Consider the following 20,238-nt stretch of genomic DNA (forward strand, 5'->3'; position numbering starts at 1 on the left):
TCTGTTGTATAGTTATAACACCAGGTAAGTTTAAATAGTTGAATATTTAGGTCATAGTAAAAGGTAATATACGTGTAATATCTGACTTACGTTGATTTGTACCATTTCACACTGTATGTAAAGACAACTTCAAATGGTGTTGGTACATCATCAATATTTACTGGACTTACTTCTTTGGTTGTCACGTTGGCAAATATAATCTGAAATGATGGAATTGATGATTAACAGTGTTTAATTTAAGTGGTATAACATCACAGTTTGCGAGTCAAAATAACCTCTTTCAATGATTCAATATTTACTATGATTAGCCCAATTTAAAATTTATCATGAAGATCTGTGAATCAAATCAAACTGTATATTTTTTGTGAAGATTTTCTGCCAAATCAGAAATATAAGAAAGCTCTATAACATTAGGAACTAACATCATTGGTAACATCTTTTTGAAGGTTTACTACTGGTATATTTGGAATTACTACCATGATTTCCATGCTGATGTTACTTCTCCTTGGAGGAGTACACTGCTATACAACTTTTACTCTTGATTTTGCCGTTTTTTGGACGATATTTTGATTAACGGAATTGTCTTGCTTGTACAGATTTCCATCCCATAAAATAATATTGTTTACTTACATGGTTGTCATTATATTCTATATTAAAATGGAGGTGAGCCCAGAGATATATTTTGTGACTATGAGGTATGATTCCACTCTCCTCTAAATGACCAATAAAACCTCTGATTGGAACATCATCTAAAACAGATTAATATCTAATATTAACATTTCTACTATCACACCCTTCAATATACCAGTTATACAAACTGGTGTTTATTATTACATAAACTGTATTCTATTACAACATTGTCTAAAACACAACAATGAGGCAACCTAATTGTATTAATAAAAGTATCTGAATATAAATATAAGAATTAATCGTTGGTCTCACTAGCCAAATTGGTGTGTAAAAGCTACAAACATACATAGCGTATTAGCCTACTCTTTTTCGATTTCCAACTGTCGAGGGATCTTTAACGTGCACAGCCTGTAGCACACGAGGCCTCGGTTTAATGTCCCATCTGAACGACTAGACGCTTTTTCCATGTCAGAAAAGGTATTATCTCAACCTATGCTAGGATTGAACCCTGGACCTTCAGGCTAGCGAGCAAGCATGTAACTCACTGACAGGTGGAAACCAGGTTGAAAAATCTGAAGGTATCATCTCAACCTATGCTGGGATTGAACCCTGGACCTTCAGGTTAGCGAGCAAGCATCTAACTGACTGAGCCACCGTGGCTCCTATATCTGAACTACAAGTAAATATAAACAAACCTACCTAGAACAAATTCAAAATAATACAAATCTTCAATAGCATTCTTTAATAAAGTTAAATCACTTTCTGAATACTTCACACTACATAGTTCTTTTTTATCTTCTTCTTCTGTACATTGAAAGATAAAGTGAATGAAAGATCGATTAAATGAATGAATGAAGGAATGAATGAATGAATGAATGAATGAATGAATGAATGAATGAATGAATGAATGAATGAATGAATGAATGAATGAATGAATGAATGAATGAATGAATGAATGAATGAATGAATGAATGAATGAATGAATGAAGGAAGGAATAACCATTCCTAAAGATCGGTGCTTGGTTAATCTAAAGATTTATTCCAAGGTCGTATAGTGGTACTGTAGACATTCTTCTCAACCAATCACAGCACGTCATGTAGAATCTGAGTCTAAATATTGACTATGAATTGTGGGATAGAGAAACCTAAAGTAGAGTGATATGATATGACCAATGAGATTATAAGACTGTTAATACTCACATGTAACAGTGGTTCTGATTGGCTAGAGAGTGACATGTGATTATCTGCTATAAATAGCCTGTCACCAGTACACAACCTTGGTATAAATCTTGTTAAATTACAATGGAGATCAAATCATGTTTATTGTTTGATTAAATGATGTTTATAATGAATTAAGTACTCTAGAGTTTAAAGATTGTATGTGGAAGTAGAAAAGCTTGGGAAATAAGAGGGAGTAAAACCTGAGTGAAACCAGTTAGAAATAGATTGCTTGTTGACTTACTTTTATATTTAATACTGTAGAGAGATTCAGCCATTCTGTCACCATCTAAAACTTCTCCCAGCGTCAGACTCTTGTGTTTTATCTGTATATTTATCAGAATAATATAATATATAATACACCTACTAGCATTATTGTTTTTATATAAATACATCTGGTTCATGAGTCACATTGAACTATCTTGATATGTGGAGTATAATTTTATAACTATTTATGGTTAATCGTTGAATAAAGTTTTCGAGTGAAATACATTTCAAAATGACTGATTTATTTTGGGGAAGAATAATCTCCCTGGGGTATACCAAACTACGTATAGTTTTTACATTGAAATAACAGTCTTCACAACCATTTTCAATCAATACTTCGAGTTAATAAGTAGAATTTTTAAAAACGTTATAATATTTCAACACTTAAAGCCATTTCTAAATCTTTAAATATAAATTGAAGGCTTGGTTGAAATATTATGATACAACAGTAAGTTTGGTATGTTGACTAGTGGATGAGAGGTACTGCTGTATATGTTGAGATAGAATGAATAGTATAACTTACCGACTGTGGCCGACAAACTGGGAGTTGATAATAATGGTAGGTCTCATGAGGATTGAAATATGGTCCCACTTTATTTACATATAATATCACCTGAAATTAGAAATATAACAAAAATACTGCATATTACCTACCATACTTCTACCATACTTTTACCACACTTCAAAATTTCAAGGGTTGTTTTGGGTCTTGAATATAATGTAGTAAATAGCAAATTGTAAAATGAGCAGAATTCCAATGAGTGACCGATCAAGAAAGGTCAAAAAGTCTTTTTTTTGGTTTAACCAGACTGTACATACACAGACATTTATGATTGGTTAAAACCTTTGATTATATGCAATAAGAACATAATGATATGATTAAGAATATATGATAATTCATTAGAATCACAAATTATCAAATAGTTTGCTTCATTTGACAATAAAAATAAGGAAACCCATCTTTAAACTTTTTTTGGTGTTTTTTTTTTATCATTTGCTGATATCTATGACATACGATTGAGAATTGATTTTTAGCATCATTTGAATTTCAACAACCGATAATCAACTGTCAACAACAATCAGAACATCACAAAATATTTATAACTTGTAATTATTTTGTTACAAATAGAAGTAGGCCTATTGTTTTTTGATCAATGAAGCATGAGTTTTAGTCAATATATATATATAATAAACTATATCCAAGCTGTTCTACTCTACCTCCCCTGAAATCTCGTCTGCTATCCACTTTAATACCTTAGTCAGCACAAATCAATGACTATGATACTATTTATAGTAACAATCATGTCCCCCCTGGTTTCTGTGAATAATCGAAGTCCATGAGAAATTTAATAAAAGATGAGAGAAATTAACTGCCTGTCGTTGTTTTAGTCACGTAATCTTATAAAGAGTTAAGTTTTGTTTATTATTAGAAACTATTATCAATGGCAAAACACTGATTTACAAAAATTTCATTTCATTTTGCTGATGTGATGCTGTTTATTTATTCTCTGTATTAAAATGATAGATTCAGTATTTTTGGTTGTGACCCAAACCTTCATCTCTGTATCAGGAATATTTTACTTATTCTAATCAGTTATAGTATTCACAGCTTTCAGCTAAACTTTGTAAGACACAGTGATACAAGATGATTGAACCTACTGTACATAGGCCTACAAATACCCTAGTAGAAAAACCTTGTCACTTATAAATCTGGATACACAGGACTATGAAAGCTTAAGGCTTCACCAGTAGACTCAATCTATTTGTACCACTTTGTCTTTCTACGCACAGCTGCGACAGAAGAAGTCAGAGGCCATAAAACAACAAGCCAAAAAACTTTCTTATTTTCTTTAATATAAGTATTTATGAAGTTTCTGCAAAATAATTCTTATATCCATAAATTATAAACAGAAAATATATTCTGTTAGTAGTGAACTGGATTAAAATGAAATCTTATTGATTTACTATTTGTTTTGATGTTTAGTTATATTACAGGACAAGCCGATAAGAATATTGATATACATGTGTTGTAAACTAATTAAAAGAAGAATTATGTAACAGAGAGTATACTTAAGTAAAAGTTTATTTCCTATATCTATATGTAAGAGATCTAATAACTAAATTAATACAAATACACGACCATTTTTGGTTCACAAATGATAATTATATATGAGCTATTTTTTATAAGAATATTGTATATTATAAGATATATGGGTGTGATTTTTGAAGTTTAGTTTTATGTATGTAATATTTTGTTAGAATGATAACAAGGTTAATATAATGCCACAGCGGTTTTGAAATATTTGTATCATTTTCTAAAATTCCAAAAGTTTTTACAAAAGTTGTTTAACTAATCGAAATATTTTGATCAAGAAATTGCTTGGTCAGAGAGTTCCATAAAATTTGTCATTTATTACAAAAAAGAAAGATAAGCTTATGTTGTATGGATTCAATACACTCGGAGCAGAAATCACACAGCCTACTGGTACTGCTCTCTTTGCCAATTTTTTACAGGGACCCAAGGTGGCTCAGTGAGTTGGCTCAGTGAGTTAGACGCTTGCTCGCTAACCTAAAGGTCCAGGGTTCAATCCGGTCATAGGTCGAGATAATACCTTCGGATTTTTCAACCCGGTTTCCCCCTGTCAGTGATGTAGGTAAGAGGGGTTGACATGGAAAAAGTGTCTAGTCGTTCGGATGGGACAATAAACCGAGGCCCCTTGTGCTACAGGCTGTGCACATTGAAGATCCCTCGACAGTTGGAAATAAAAAAAGAGCAAGCTAATGCCGCTGTCCTGGAAAAATTTCCCTCATTGCACCCTGCATGGCGTTGCCCGTCTTCATTAGCCAACATGGTGCAGAAAAGTAGGACATAAAACTCCATTCATTGCATTATCGTATCGACTTTCGGATACCCCAAATATCAGATAGAAGATAAACTTGTGAACAAAATAAATTAGAATTGAAATATCTTTTTGAAGGGATAATACTATTGTAGACTAGCCTGTATAGGTCTACTATATTCAAGCCATTAATCAAGCCCTGAAAATAGTCAATCTTTCCCTTATAAAGACAAATTTGACAATGCATTTCACAATCCTTTTGTGAATTTTTTCAGAATTGATCGTAAAAATTCAATTAAGAATATCACTGTGGTGGAAGAGTGGAGTCGTGACTCGTGGACAGCTCAGTTTTAGACCCAATTGATGCTTGACTGCAGTCGGAGTCAGTAGTTTTCTCAATGTTGATAATATAAAATTTGTTCGTTCTCGAATTGTAGCCTACAATTCCCTCGTTTAAAATGGTTTTCAAAGAAAAATAATAAGCATTTGGAAAATGCAGACGTACCTCATCATCATCTTTATATGTGGTTGAATTAACCAAGTTGAAACAGATCACTGTCAAAATTACCTGCCAGGCGGCCTCCATGTTTGTGTACACGTTTAACAGCGAGATTTAACGAGAATATACGAGATTAATAAATAGTCTGGTCTTCCAGCATCATTTTGACAAGTTAGTCTGGTTAATCCGGCCATATTTTTAATATTATGATAAAGTGTTAAAAATGAAATTAACTGAATGGAGTTTTATGCCCTACTTTTCTGCACCATGTGGGCTAATGAAGACTAATAACACGATTTTTTAACGTGCTCAGCCTGTAGCACACGGGGCCTCGGTTTATTGTCCCTTCCGAACGACGCTTTTTCATATCAGCCTCTCTTACCTACATCACTGACAGGGGAAAACCTGGTTGAAAAATCTTCAACTAACACCATTGCCCTTTCCTCTGAATATATTACTTACCCCTCCGAACAATCAAGTCGGGCTCCGTCATCTGATGATTACTGGTGATATATAAATATGGACAATGACAGAATTCTATTCTTGGATACATTCACTTGATTGTTGTTGATTTGAGTCTTGAATATATGAAAATAGTCTTCAGAAGTACTAGATATGTACAAAAAAGTCACATAATTCCTTTAAAAATATCTCAAACTAGAAATTTATTTTTCTATTTCTACAGATGTCTTTTCTTTATATGACAATGTCTCAAGAAAAGACGACTCGTCTTTTTAACTTTCTATAACGAAATTTCCACAGTGAGTTGTGAACACTATTATTAATTAGATTAGCTAAAAGAAATCTGGTTTTTAAGACTAAGGTATGATTGGTGCTAGAAATGGTACACCTATCCTAAAGATCTTCAGTCTGTATGATATTTCGCTAATCTATATATTGCTGGTTGCTTAGTTTGATTATAATTCAATACTTTGGTACATTTTTATACGTCCACATATATTGGTGTCATCCATGCCCGTCCGTCCGTCCACAATTGCCCGTAAACACTCTAGAAGGCACAATTCTTGACTGATTTGGACGAAATTTGTTGTGAGTGTATGTTATGCAGACAGAGCCTCCGAAGTATATGCATCTAAACCATGGAATAATTTCCCGCCAAAAATAAGATCGCCATGTACATACGACTTTTAAAAATTGTATTAATTAAGATGAATAATTAATTATAGGAGAAATTGAATGGATAATCCCTATTGAAAATCAGAAAAATCGATAAATATTTCGTATGAGTTATTGCCCTTATTCTTGAGAAATTTTGTTTTCTAAACACTAAAAGGCCCAATTCTTGACAGATTCTTCAGTATCGCCTCAAAAAGTTCAAAAGAAGTGTATGTCTGAAGGTTGAATATTTCATACTGGTGATTGTTACTTGTAGTGTTATCTAAAATCAAAGCTGTCAGTGGGCGTACATTACCTTGCCTGGCAAGCTATCTTTTCCAAAAAAAATTAGGGGGGTGGGGGTTCGTGGACTTGGTTTAACCCGTTTCTATGGTAATTGAGCCACTAGTATAATAAAAAGAATACTGAACGAATATTTATTATATTTATTAGCAGGATAGAGTCCAGTCGCAGGATTTGATCTCGTCGTTAAAACCAAGGCCAGCAGGACAGGTCATAATATTAGACCGATATCCATAATCCACAGCAATACAAACATAGAACTGTCTGCAATTCACTGGATCTGCATGGGAACCGGCACCAACGTTGTTACAATCAAACCCACCACCATAATCGTTGCCATAGTTATTTCCCGCATTGCCACCATAATCGTTACCATTTCCCGCATTGCCACCATAGTCGTTGCCATAGTTACTTCCTGCATTGCCACCATAATCGTTGCCATAGTTATTGTTGCCACTCTCATCGGCTACATTGTTGATTCCATTATAATCGTAAAACCCACTATTTCCTCCGTTACCATTGTTACCATTGTTACCATTGTTACCATTGTTACCACGGTTACCATTGTTACCATTGTCTGCAATATTAGAGGTACAGTATTGTTAGAACTTTATATATAAAAAATACAATGATTTTATAAATAAAAAATACAATGATTTTATAAACAAAAATACAATGATTTTATAAATAAGAAATACAATGATTTTATAAATAAAAAATACAATGATTTTATAAAAAAAAATACAATGATTTTATAAATAAAAAATACAATGATTTTATAAATAAAAAATACAATGATTTTATAAATAAAAAATACAATGATTTTATAAATAAAAAATACAATGATTTTATAAATAAAAAATACAATGATTTTATAAATAAAAAATACAATGATTTTATAAAAAAAAATACAATGATTTTATAAATAAAAAATACAATGATTTTATAAATAAAAAATACAATGATTTTATAAATAAAAAATACAATGATTTTATAAATAAAAAATACAATGATTTTATAAATAAAGATACAATGATTTTATAAATAAAAAATACAATGATTTTATAAATGAAAATACAATGATTTTATAAATAAAAATACAATGATTTTATAAATAAAAATACAATGATTTTATAAATATATAAATACCTTCGGTTTAAAAATATTGTCACGGAAATTGGGCCACAGAATGAATTGGTCACGGCAAATAGGTCACTGGATATATTGGTTGAAAAATATGGTCACGATAATTTGGTCACAGGATAAATTTGTAGTATTTTTAACCAATCAAAGCGTGTCATGTAAAACCTGTTTCTTAATATAATAAGGAATTGTGGGATATCAAAACCTAAAGTAGAGCAATATGACAACCTCTTTAGGTTTCGCTATCCCACAATTCCTTATTTTATCAAGATTCAGCTTTAAATGAAACTCTTTGATTGGTTAAAAATAAGATCACTGGAATAGGCCTTTGGTGAAAACTTGTTAGATTACTATGTAGATTAAAAAAAAGAAAATAAAAAAGATACGAAATTGTAATTTAATTTTAATCAAATTGTGTATAACCAAACTGTATTGTAAAAATACTCTGTTATCCTTTCTGCTTTCTTTGTTGGGTTTTCTTATTTTTCTGTCCTTTCCAACGATTTGCTGGTTTTTTCTTCTGAACTTTCTTCTTTTTCCCTGCTTGTTTCTTATTGTTGGGCCACTTCTTCCCTGCTTGTTTCATATTGTTGGGCCATTTCTTAGCTGGACGAGACTGATGTTTTCGCTGGTTTTGGTGACAGGTACAAGCTGGAGTAGATCCTTGTTAAAGTTTCATATAAAATGTTTAATTCGTATTTAAGAAGGTATGAAAAAGGCCTAACATATTGTAAAGATTAACAAAATAGAAGCAAGTGATATATAAACTAATAATATAGAGAAAGATAACGGTAAATAATTAATATAATATCATATAAAGTTTAACAGTGATTTTTATTGTATAGATAGATATTAACTAGGCACATTGTAATTGTTTGTTAACCTATTTGGGTGAATTGGTGCTGAAGGCTGAGATTCTATGTTCATGTGGGACATCAACTTGATATAAGGAGAGTTATCGGAATGCAGGAGGACATATTATGTTTAAAATAATCCAGTGTAGGGCACAGCCTTAAGTCGGACCCCCACTCTAGCTAGCGTTAAATTTTGGATGTGATGGTTTGGAAGATAATCACAATCGGAAATATGTTTGATGCTTTCCAAGTCGATGGTCATTTAATCACAGACGAACCAGAACCTAAGATTTCATTTTGAATAGTGATACGAACCACTGAAATACAGCTCTATTTATAAAGTCATATTGACAGGATATGCTTACTCTTCTAGACACCTGGTACCACTTTTCGTTATAAATTTTTTACCAATATTTGGATATATGTTTTTGAGTTCGGATTTTATTTTGTGGTTCGGGTTGTTAATACTTGGTTAATGTATTAACAATTTGAACTCTTCTCACCTGTCTGTTTGTTTCTGATTATATTGTTGACAGTTTTTAACAATGGGTAACGACCATCACCACAACTTCCAGTAAAATCATCTGTCTCTACTGACCATAACATAGCACCACCCAAATCACGATCCCTAGCATAGTTAGCCTGTAAAGGAAGGAGACATCAAAGCCTCATGCATGTTTTAAAGGGGTATTCCGCTTTTTTTAAAACAAATTTTCATTATTAACAACATCGTAAATTATACCTGAAAATATTTCTAAATTATGCTAATTATATCTATGTGACTTTTTGATCAAACTGAAGTGGTTTTAAAAGGGTTCATTAAAAACAGAGAGTGCTAATTGTTAATTAAGCAGTTTGACCTAGTTTTGGTGTTTGACTTTATAATGGCTTGTTATTATTAGTTAAAATCTTTAGAATACGTAGGAGACATATTTCTCTACAATTAGGCGTTTATTTTACTTAAATCCGTACAGTAGTTTTCTAACAGCTTTCAAAAACCATAACAAATCTTAAAAACCTACATAAACTTTTTAAATAGTTTTGACGTTAAAAAATTGATTAAAATCAAATTAATTATTTACTCCTAGTAGTCCCCAATGGTGGACAGCCAGATCAATATGTTTTTCAATAATTAATTTTAGCTTAATAAGAGCATGATAGCTTTAACGAACTGTCCAAGCACATTCCTTCAAAATGTGGTGGAGAACATCTTGATTGGTAATAGAGAGAGGTTCGGATCAACCTACCTTTATTTCTAAGCTTGCCTTGTCGTCATATCCTACCCACTGATCACCTCGGAAAGCGTACGGAGAGTCCTGTTCTGGAATATATCTCCGATTCCAGCCTTTATACTTTAAATTCTCACAAATCTACAAATCAAACTTGATCAATTACAATGGAGGTATGACAGTGAAGGACTGTGTGGGGATATTTCTACAGGCTGTCAATAACTTGTCACCAGTTGGTCTGACAGAATCTGAGTAGTGGTTCATCTACAATAGAAACTGGTTGAACCACGTCCATGGGCTTAGACGCGTGTTTCAATAATTATTTAGTTTATATCGTGTTATATAGAGATTCTATTGTTTAGTCATGACACCTGGTAAGTCCAAGTTTGAGATTTTAAATTTTATGTTCATTCTAAGAGGTAGTATAACTTTAAAGGGACAGGTGTGCTATTTTGGAGGGTTGATTTTAGTCTTGATTATATGTATATAGTTTCCCGAAGTAGTAGAAGTATATATATACGAAAATCACATAATTCCTTCAAAAATATCGCAAACTAGGAATTTAAGTCTCTATTTCTACATATGTCTTTCAATATATCACATCACAGAGTATTTTAAATTGACGAGTCGTCATTTTAACATTCAAACGCAGATAAATTCTGGACACTCATGTATTTGAAGGCTCAAAGTTCGACGGTGAGCTGTGGACTCTATTACTGATTGGCTTAGCAAAAAAATATCACGTTTCTGAAGTTTGGTTAATGGCGCACCAGTCCCTTTAAAATAATTCAACTCGCCTCAAAATATGAAAGGATGCCAGCCTCATCTGTGTAAGCTCCTGGTCGACCACCAGATTGAGCAGGAGCCCCCACTTGATTCTGGTTGGTGAAGTTGAGAGTATAACTCATTCCGTAAGCACTCAATCCCATGATCAGTTTCTCTTTCGGTATTCCTTGATTCAACCAGTAGTCTACAGACCAATTCTACAATAAATACATAAATTTAATTTAATCAGGGATGTATCTACAAACATCCTGAGGGTGAGCAAAAATGAGAAGGGTTGCAGCGTCTTGAGGCCGGGGAGTCAGGGCTGCCAGAGGAACCCAAAAGGCTTCAGATGGCCTAAGATGAATTGTAAGCATTTAGAGAACTTAATTTCCACTACAAAATAAAACCTTTCACAGGCCTGGCGAGGGCAATGTTTGATGACGTCACTAATCGTGAAGGGCCTTATTTGATAAAGCGATTAGTGACGTCATCAAACACTTAGTTTTAGTTGAATGGCAGGAATCACAGAATTAAATGGGTTTTTTTTCGGGTTTCATTATGCAGATAACAACTTTGGTCAAACTCAGCAAAGAAAGCTCTAAAAAATACAAAAGAATTTTTGCATTGTCCGAGTATCAGTATTTCTTGGGAAAACCCTCTCAAAAGCTCTATGGAGTTGCCGCATTTTGAATTCAGTGTCGACAAAAGGCCCCCCATTGAGTCAGTCTGCCTCCTGTTTGTACCCCCAGTCTCGGAAGGCCGAGTACAGTTAGATACTTACAATATTTAATTCTCGTTCCTTCCTTGTTTGGTCAATGTTGTTCGGCCAAAGTCCAGTATGATGACCGGTAGTGTTTTCCCAGTTACCATGGTAATTATACGACATCAACAACATATAGTCCAACGTCCTGTAGCAATAAATTATAATATGACGTCATCATCTCATAGTTAACACCAACAGTCGATACATTCAGTGTTTAATGCTTTCCGAATGTACTTTTTGTTCGCGTCACAAAATCCCAGCTTTGAAGAAGACAGGAATTTGATTGGCTGGCAGTCATCAAACTGATGAATGTTCAAGAAGGCCGTCTTTAGACCCTAACTGAAGTGGTTATATTAAAAATAAAAGTTAATAAATACGGAAGGAATATTTTGTATTAAACTGTGAAGGCATGTTGAGGTTAAAATAACTAATTAGGTTATTCAGAGTATCGAACTTACGGTATAAGTTGTCTGGGCTCGTACGACAAGTTGATATAAAACGTACCAGACGCAGCCGCAAGGGTTAACAACAATTTATCATTCCCTGTCTCGGCCGCTTCCTTCGTAAATTCCGACTGAAGTTGCTGAAAAATAGTGTTCACAATACACAGTTAGTTGAACATGCTACACTTACTAGTTTCTAAATATTTACTCAAATATCATTTAGTAAGATCGAGCATGGTGGTTGTGGGTTCCAATCTCGATCGGCGTGAGAAAGTCAGATGACCTAGAATAAGTCATCTTCACTCATAATTCCAGTCAACCCAGCTGTAAATGGGTACAGATAATCCGGGAAGGATCAATGCCAAGAGGTTTGGTCAACGAACAGCTGGTAGAAAGGATCTTTAACTGTGAACCTCAGTTGTTAATATTTACCCTCATTAAGTCGGTAAATTTCCGTTTATCCCCTGGGGGACTGCCACGTGCGGCCGGGAATTCCCAATCCATGTCTAGACCATCAAATCCATATTTTCTCAGATATTTGATGACATTCTTGGCGAACTGATTTCGTGTCTGCCAAGTTGATGCCAATTCTCTAAACGGATCGGAACCAATTTCCCAGCCACCGACAGCCAGTAGAATCTTTAAGTCGGGGTTGATTCGTTTTAAAGCTACGGTTCTTTCATACAGTCCTGTAATATATTCTTAATAACTTGTAAATTGTGTAATATACCAGAAAAACCATTTTCATTTCAGGATTTATAATAACGTATCAAAGTTAAGACCATAATATTTTGACTTCTTAAAGATGGGTTTCTTGTTTTTTTTAGAGTAAAATGAAGCAAACTATTTGATTAATTGGTGTTTCTAATGAATTATCATGTATTCTTAATCATATCATTATGTTCTTACTGCATATAATCAAAGGTTTTAACCAATCATAAATGTCCATGTATGAACAGTCTGGATAAACAAAAAAAGAATTTTTGACCTTTCTTAATCGGTCAATCATTGGAATTCTGTTGGTAATTCGTTTCTAATTTAGCTAATTATGAATTAATTATATATTCAAGACTCAAATCAACCCCCCAAAATTGCGCATGTGTAACTAGTGTTGGAAAACACAGAATCAATCAAAGGATGAGTCTAAAAGTTAAGCTCGAACGCTGCGAAAGTTGATCTTTTCCATACATGATTATATGTTACCCATTTTTACATTACCTACCTCCAGGAATCTGATCGTTCCAGTTGGTGTTGGTTAATTCCAACCCAGAAACATTGGCGAAGGCATAGACTATATGGGTACAGAGACTAGCGTCAATGTCCTCAGGGACGAAAGTTCCAATACCATTTCTATACTGAGATTCCGAGTTGAAATAACAAAACATCTTTTTTTGACCTGCACAAAAAACAAAACAGTAATTGGGTTTCATATAAATTTGATTGTAAAGAGGTTTTCTAAATTTATTATATGCATCAGGAACACTGATATCATCAATTTACACCATTCTAATTTCACATCAGACGTCCGATAAATCTAACGGTAGTGAAGTCATACAGGAACCTTAGATGTCTGATTCACTCATGTTATCAGTGTCCCGCAATATATAAAAAGGTATAAAGGTTGCCTCTGGTCGAGCTCTGTGGGTATTATATTAATCATGTGAATATGGCGACTTACCTGAACATACTGTGAACATGAACATCAATATGGCGACATACCTGAACGGGCGAAACACCTGAACATACTGTGAACATCAACATCAATATGACGACATACCTGAACATACTGCGAACATCAACACCAATATGGCGACATACCTAAACATACTGTGAACACCAACACCAATATAGCGACATACCTGAACATACTGTGAATACCAACACCAATATGGCGACCACCTCCCAAAGCCTCATCTTACAGAACCTGAATATAAAAAAAATATCAATTATAAAGAAGGCACTTTTTGGTTGACCACCAACTTTTACCTTTCGGGAGAAGATCTAGTGCGATCGCCTCAGTCCTCCGAGGGTAGGGTACCTAAAAAATAGTTTGAATTGTCCATATTTGCCCTTTTTTTATCCGATTGGGTCTCGTAATAAGGATCGTGGCGGGAGCTGGGAAATGAGAGACGAACAACAGCAATTCTTCGCACAATATTGACACGATTCCGGGACGTGAATATGCTGAAGGTTCTCGCTTCCAATACCTGTCTTTCAAGACTCACTGAATATAGGCATATGTTGAGGCGAGCAGCCACGGGAAGCCAAAAGTAAACGGTTATGAAAGCTCAAGGTTACAGAAGAGACAAGGGGGGTCTTCAGACGACCAAGACGTTCATGGTCAGACATGTTGTAAAACAGTAGCCGATCACTTTTTCAGTGCCCGACTCTCAGAGGACCGAAACGATCGCGCCAGATCTGGGCTCTTTCCCTGAAGGTAAAAGTTAATTTTCGATAGTTATTGAAGGTTCCCGACGATTTCGTGAAAAAAATACAACCAGTAAGAGGATGAGGTTCTATCAGGAACAACTCGCTCCAGGGAGAAACTGTCTTTAGGTGTGGTTAGACGAAGTACGGTGTCCGATGTGGTGTACGGTGCGGTATAGTCGATACAGTAGAAAACTTCATCTGTTTCCGTTTGTATCGATTATTCTGCACCGTATCCCGCATCGGACAGCGTACTTCGTCTATTCGCAGCTTTATAAGCAAATTTAGAACGTCCGATGCGTTCCGCCGTCATAAGGTAGGGACTCCATTGGGTGAAAAGAGGGGGACGATTAGAGGCGATTCAAGATGACAATGGGGCCGATCAGAGAAATCTTTCATCAGTTACCAGATCGGGCCGATTGAAAAAAAAACAAAACAATTCTTGGTGAAACGAGGGTAACAAGTATCATAGAGTGTTTAAGATTTCCCGATAAAAAAAAAGAATTACTCACCTGCAATACGAGAGTGTTTATGAAAATCCTAATGAGAGGTTGACTAATGAAACAAAATGATTTCTTTACAAACACGTTCGTTAAACACAGTCAGGTCGGTAATTACCACTAGTGACGTCACGAATACAGATGGCGTACGGTGACGTTTAAATATTGACTATTGCATGTTGTTTTATGTAACTCAGTGGACATTCCTTATACCACGATTCACTCCGTATTAAAGGGATCGATGCGCCATTTTTTTTTAACTACCATACCTTAGTCTCAGAAACAATGTTTTTAGCTAAACCAATCAGTTATAGAGTTCACAGCTCACCGTCAAAATTTGAGCCTTTAAATCCATGTGTCCATGTGTATCTGCGATTGAAAGTTAAAATGACGACTTGTCTTTTCTAGAAACACTGTCATATATAGAAAAGCCATCTATAAAAATATGAAAAAAAATTTCTAGTTTGAGATATTTTTGAAGGAATTATGTGATTTTTGTACATTTCTAGTACACTATTTACATATATTCAAGATTCAAATTAACACCCCCCCCCCCCCCCCCACAAAATGGCGCATTTGCCCCTTTAAAGGGATTGTAAAAAGGTTTTTTCTAAACAAAATGTGTATCGTGGTTACTGAATTTCATTAAAACAAAGTGTTTGATGATGTCACTAATTGCGAAATATGCATGTGACGTTCGAGGAAAGTGTAGAATCAGATTTGTCGGGCCGATATCACATCCGTATATGACGCCCGAGGAACGTGTAGGATCAGATTTGTCGGGCCGATATCACATCCGTATATGACGTCCGAGGAACGTGTAGGATCAGATTTGTCGGGCCGATATCCCATCCGTATATGACGTCCGAGGAACGTGTAGGATCAGATTTGTCGGGCCGATATCCCATCCGTATATCACGTCTGAGGAACGTGTAGGATCAGATTTGTCGGGCCCATATCACATCCGTATATGACGTCCGAGGAACGTGTAGGATCAGATTTGTCGGGCCGATATCAAATCCGTATATGACGTCCGAGGAACGTGTAGGATCAGATTTGTCGGGCCGATATCACATCCTATATGTCGTCCGAGGAACGCGTAGGATCAGATTTGTCGGGCCGATATCACATCCGTATATGACGTCCAAGGAACGTGTAGGATCAGATTTGTCGGGCCGATATCACATCCGTATATCTTGTCCGAGGAATGTGTAGGATCAGATTTGTCGGGCCGATATCACATCCGTATATCTCGTCCGAGGAACGTGTAGGATCAGATTTGTCGGGCTAACATGCAAACAATTTGAAGACGTGACGTCATAAGAGGGTTTGTTTATTTGTGATATTTGTAGCAAATATCTTGTTTGTCGAGTTGGCGTCTTAAACTTTACAGAAAGTTCTCGTACTCGTACATGCACTAAATATTTGGTTTTACAGCATACCTGATAGAGAATCGATTGAAAAAATATATTCTATCTTTATTTAGTGGCGGTTGGAGGTTGGACCGTTGGGGGTGGGGCTGTTGGGGGGTGGGGCCGTTGGGTGATGTAGTATTTTTTTTCTAAAAGGAATAATAAAGATTAACCTGTTTCTTTGTATTAAAGGTCTAAATTGTATATATGTATCGTGGGCACTGATAGCATCAATTTATACCATTTTAATTTTCAATCAGACATCTGTGGTTCCTGTAATTCTACTAAAACTAAGCGTTTGTTAACGGCCATAACAGCAAAATATGCTAATATTATCTAATACATGTATTTGTTTAATTTGTTAAGAATAAGGTTGGGGTGCAAACCATTTTGCTAGTGTGGTAAATCCCCCCCCCCCTTTTCGTTCCCCCTGGCGCCGTCATTGAGCTCTTGTAATAACATCAAATAGAATATTTTACTCTGTGAATATTTGTTTTAAGAGGTCAACGTACTGGACGGAATTTCAACCAAACTATTTTTACATTTCAAATTAACAGTGGACCTTTAAAACAGAATTAATTATTGTGTAACATAGTTTCAGATATGGGATCTATAGTTGTATAGGATCTATAGTTGTATAGAATCTATAGTTGTATAGGATCTATAGTTGTATAGGATCTATAGTTGTATAGGATCTATAGTTGTATAGGATCTATAGTTGTATAGGGCCTATAGTTGTATAGGTTCTATAGTTGTATAGGATCTATAGTTGTATAGGATCTATAGTTGTATAGGATCTATAGTTGTATAGGATCTATAGTTGTATAGGATCTATAGTTGTATAGGATCTATAGTTGTATAGGATCTATAGTTGTATAGAATCTATAGTTGTATAGGATCTATAGTTGTATAGGATCTATAATACATTGCACTCCCCCTGGATTTCCACTGTGTTTATACAGATCTTAATACAACCATGATACGGTTAACAAAGCTTGTATCTCCTTATATCCCCTTTTCTATCTATTTTTTTTCAGATTTCAGGATAGAGGACGGCTAGAAGGAACCAAAAATGAAATGAAATGAGTGGAGTTTTACGTCTTACTTTTCTGTACCATGTGGGCCAATGAAGACGGGCAACACTCAGGGTGCAATGGGGGGAATTTTGCCAGGACAGCTGTATTAGCCTGCTCTTTTTTCCGATTGTTGAGGGATCTTTTAACTTTCACGACCTGTTGTACACGGAGCCTTGGTTTATTTGTTCCATCCGAACGACTAGACGCTTTTTTTTTCAATGTCAGCCCCTCTTACCTGTATCACTGACAGGGGGAAACTGGGTTGAAAAATTCAAAGAGATCGCCGTGGGAGCGTAATTACGTCACTCTGTGTGGTAGTGGATATTTCCAAACATATTACCTTGAAAATAGTTGTAACACTGGAAAAATAGAAACATATTTTATTAAACAACTGCAACCTTCATTGACTCTCGCCTGATTATTGTTAGATATTTTTTAAACACAGGTAATCATGTCACGATACGATAGATATCGGGATACAAGGGTTGCGATATGATACATTTCGAGATACAAGTGCATATCGAGATACAAGAGTTAAGATGCAATACATATCGCGATATAATTACATATCGAGATACAAGGGTCACGATGCGATACATATCGCGATACAAGTGTTTGGATACTATACATATCGCGATACATGGGTCACAATGCGATACATATCGCGATACAAGGGTCACAATACGATACATATCGCGATACAAGGGTCACAATACGATACATATCGCGATACAAGGGTCACGATACAATACATATCATCTTCAATTCATCTTCAAAGTTTCTATATATATTAATGTATAACTTTATAACTGTGATATTTGGTAATATAGTTGATAGAAGTGGTTAACGACCACTGTCTTATATATAGTTACCAACAATTTCAATCAAGTCAGTGAGAAAAGTTTGTAATTCCAAACACCAACTATTAAAAATAACCAGTATTTTATGGAATGAGAGGTATTATCAAGTATCGATACACTGATATATCGTACCAGCACTATTCAAATTGTTAGGTATGTTATAAAATAAACCGACTTCACAATATCTTTGTGTCTTTCATTCGGCGCTAAAACCAGAAACTAATCCGACCTTGGATATTCTGTAACTTCATGGAGTTTTACGTTCTACTTCTTCAACAGGTAGAAAATCGTCTGGAACTTAAATTCATTTTAGTTACACCAAGATGTTTCAGCGGACTGGGAGCGTAGCTACCGTGAGGCTCGTCCAAGACTTTCGACAGTTCCTGTAATTCTTCCATCCCTATAGCAGCGTCGTCAAGCATATCTTCGTGAGCCTCACAACTTTTCTTTAGTTTTAGTCGAGTTATCTCCCGTCGTATTCCTAAAAACTGCTGCGCTAAATTCTGATCCATCCGCCGCATTTCAGCCTAAAAAATAAAAATAATATATAAAAACATCAGCCAACACCGGGAAATATTCTATTAGCATTACCTCTAACTCTTAGAATGGACATAAAAATTAAGTCTCAAATTTGGTCAAATAAAGCCCCATTTCCACCATGCCGTTATAAAGCGTTCCATTCTCGGTCCGGACCAGGCCGCGATAAAATATGCCCATTCAAATAATAGTAAACTCAAGCGGTTTGAGAACGGTTCTGCAGTTGTAGTGTGTTTTCTACATTTTTCTATGTTTATCAGGGACACTGATAGTATTAATTTACACCATTTTAATTTTACATCAGACGTCTGTGGTTCCTGAAATCCCACGAAAATTAGGTGTTTGATGATGTCACTAATCACAAAATACGTTCGTATCACATAAGATCCCTCACGATTAGTGACGTCATCAAACACTTAGTTTTAGTAGAAACTATAAAATTGGAATGATGCAGATTGATGCTATCCTATTTACAATACCTTTAAAACTAAAATATTATTATATAAACACTTACTAATTGTGATCGAATCCAATCTAAAGAATCGTTGATACGAACTTGTCTGTCATTGGTCCATTTCTCACATTTCGTTGATTTCGCTACTTCGAATTGATCAGAAGATTTCTGTATTTTGGGTTTGTCTATATATTCTTCTCTCCAGACTAGATAGCTAGGACGTCGCGTATTCAATTTCAATTTCGTTGCCGTTTCTTTAAGTTGTTTCAAGTCCGCTTCTGTTGGTGCGAGTACATGTGATGTTTTCCGTTTGCGTTGCGTTTTCATTGCGGAATGTGAAACATTTTCGGTAAGTCGTTGTTGATTTGATTTTAAAGTCTCGTTATCAAAGTCTTCGTCGATGACTGATAGAATTCGTGGTGAGTTTTTAATAAGGAGATCATCGTCTTCGTGTGAACTCATTTCGACAATTTACAATATTGCTGATTCTGAAATAGAATTTTAGTTTTTTAAGAACATAAGCAAGAAAACGTATCAGCAGCATTGGTCGGTGGCGGGGATAATAACAACAATAGTTCCTAAACAACAATAGTTCCTATACAACTATAGTTTTAGAATAACAATAGTTCTAGAATAACAATAGTTCCTAAACAACAATAGTTCCTAAACAACAATAGTTCTAAAGCAACAATAGTTCTTAAACAACAATAGTTCTTAAACAACAATAGTTCCTATACAACAATAGTTCTTAAACAACAATATAGTTTTTGAAAAGGCGTCTGTAAGAAAAGTTACCGTACTATAACATATAGTAGAAAACCAAAATGGCGACAGATTGACCCCTAGTAAAACGAGGTTTGGATATTGTGCATTTTATGAAATATATGAATTAAAGAGAC

The 20,238-nt window shown here is 34.9% G+C and overlaps 4 protein-coding genes across 4 annotated transcripts in view; 1 reads left to right on the plus strand and 3 right to left on the minus strand.

Moving 5' to 3' along the window:
- Positions 1-2,126, minus strand: part of LOTGIDRAFT_174735 (hypothetical protein) — a gene marked incomplete at both ends in the record, with an annotated part of 27,867 nt that extends 25,741 nt beyond the window's left edge. The window contains 4 exons of the mRNA XM_009054374.1: positions 91-200; positions 631-749; positions 1,330-1,434; positions 2,093-2,126. Of these exons, the coding sequence (XP_009052622.1) occupies positions 91-200; positions 631-749; positions 1,330-1,434; positions 2,093-2,126 (368 nt within the window). The remainder of the gene's footprint in view (positions 1-90; positions 201-630; positions 750-1,329; positions 1,435-2,092) is intronic.
- A 5,027-nt stretch (positions 2,127-7,153) lies between these two features.
- On the plus strand, positions 7,154-7,351 carry LOTGIDRAFT_143750 (hypothetical protein; the record flags this gene model as incomplete). Its single annotated transcript, XM_009054375.1, has 1 exon — positions 7,154-7,351. A coding segment is annotated over one exon (198 nt), but the record flags the coding sequence as incomplete, so codon positions are not given.
- Positions 7,352-9,350: 1,999 nt separating this feature from the next.
- On the minus strand, positions 9,351-13,503 carry LOTGIDRAFT_143732 (hypothetical protein; the record flags this gene model as incomplete). The annotated part of the gene is made up of 8 exons (XM_009054376.1): positions 9,351-9,512; positions 10,118-10,222; positions 10,343-10,347; positions 10,893-11,082; positions 11,649-11,775; positions 12,089-12,213; positions 12,506-12,762; positions 13,296-13,503. The coding sequence occupies 8 exons, from the start codon at positions 13,501-13,503 to the stop codon at positions 9,351-9,353; spliced, it is 1,179 nt and encodes a 392-aa protein (XP_009052624.1).
- A 5,117-nt stretch (positions 13,504-18,620) lies between these two features.
- Positions 18,621-19,666, minus strand: LOTGIDRAFT_143730 (hypothetical protein; the record flags this gene model as incomplete). The annotated part of the gene is made up of 2 exons (XM_009054377.1): positions 18,621-18,875; positions 19,400-19,666. The coding sequence occupies 2 exons, from the start codon at positions 19,664-19,666 to the stop codon at positions 18,621-18,623; spliced, it is 522 nt and encodes a 173-aa protein (XP_009052625.1).
- Between the last annotated feature and the right edge of the window lie 572 nt (positions 19,667-20,238).

This window comes from Lottia gigantea, assembly GCF_000327385.1.
Source record: "Lottia gigantea unplaced genomic scaffold LOTGIsca_214, whole genome shotgun sequence".
Lineage (NCBI taxonomy): Eukaryota > Metazoa > Mollusca > Gastropoda > Lottiidae > Lottia > Lottia gigantea.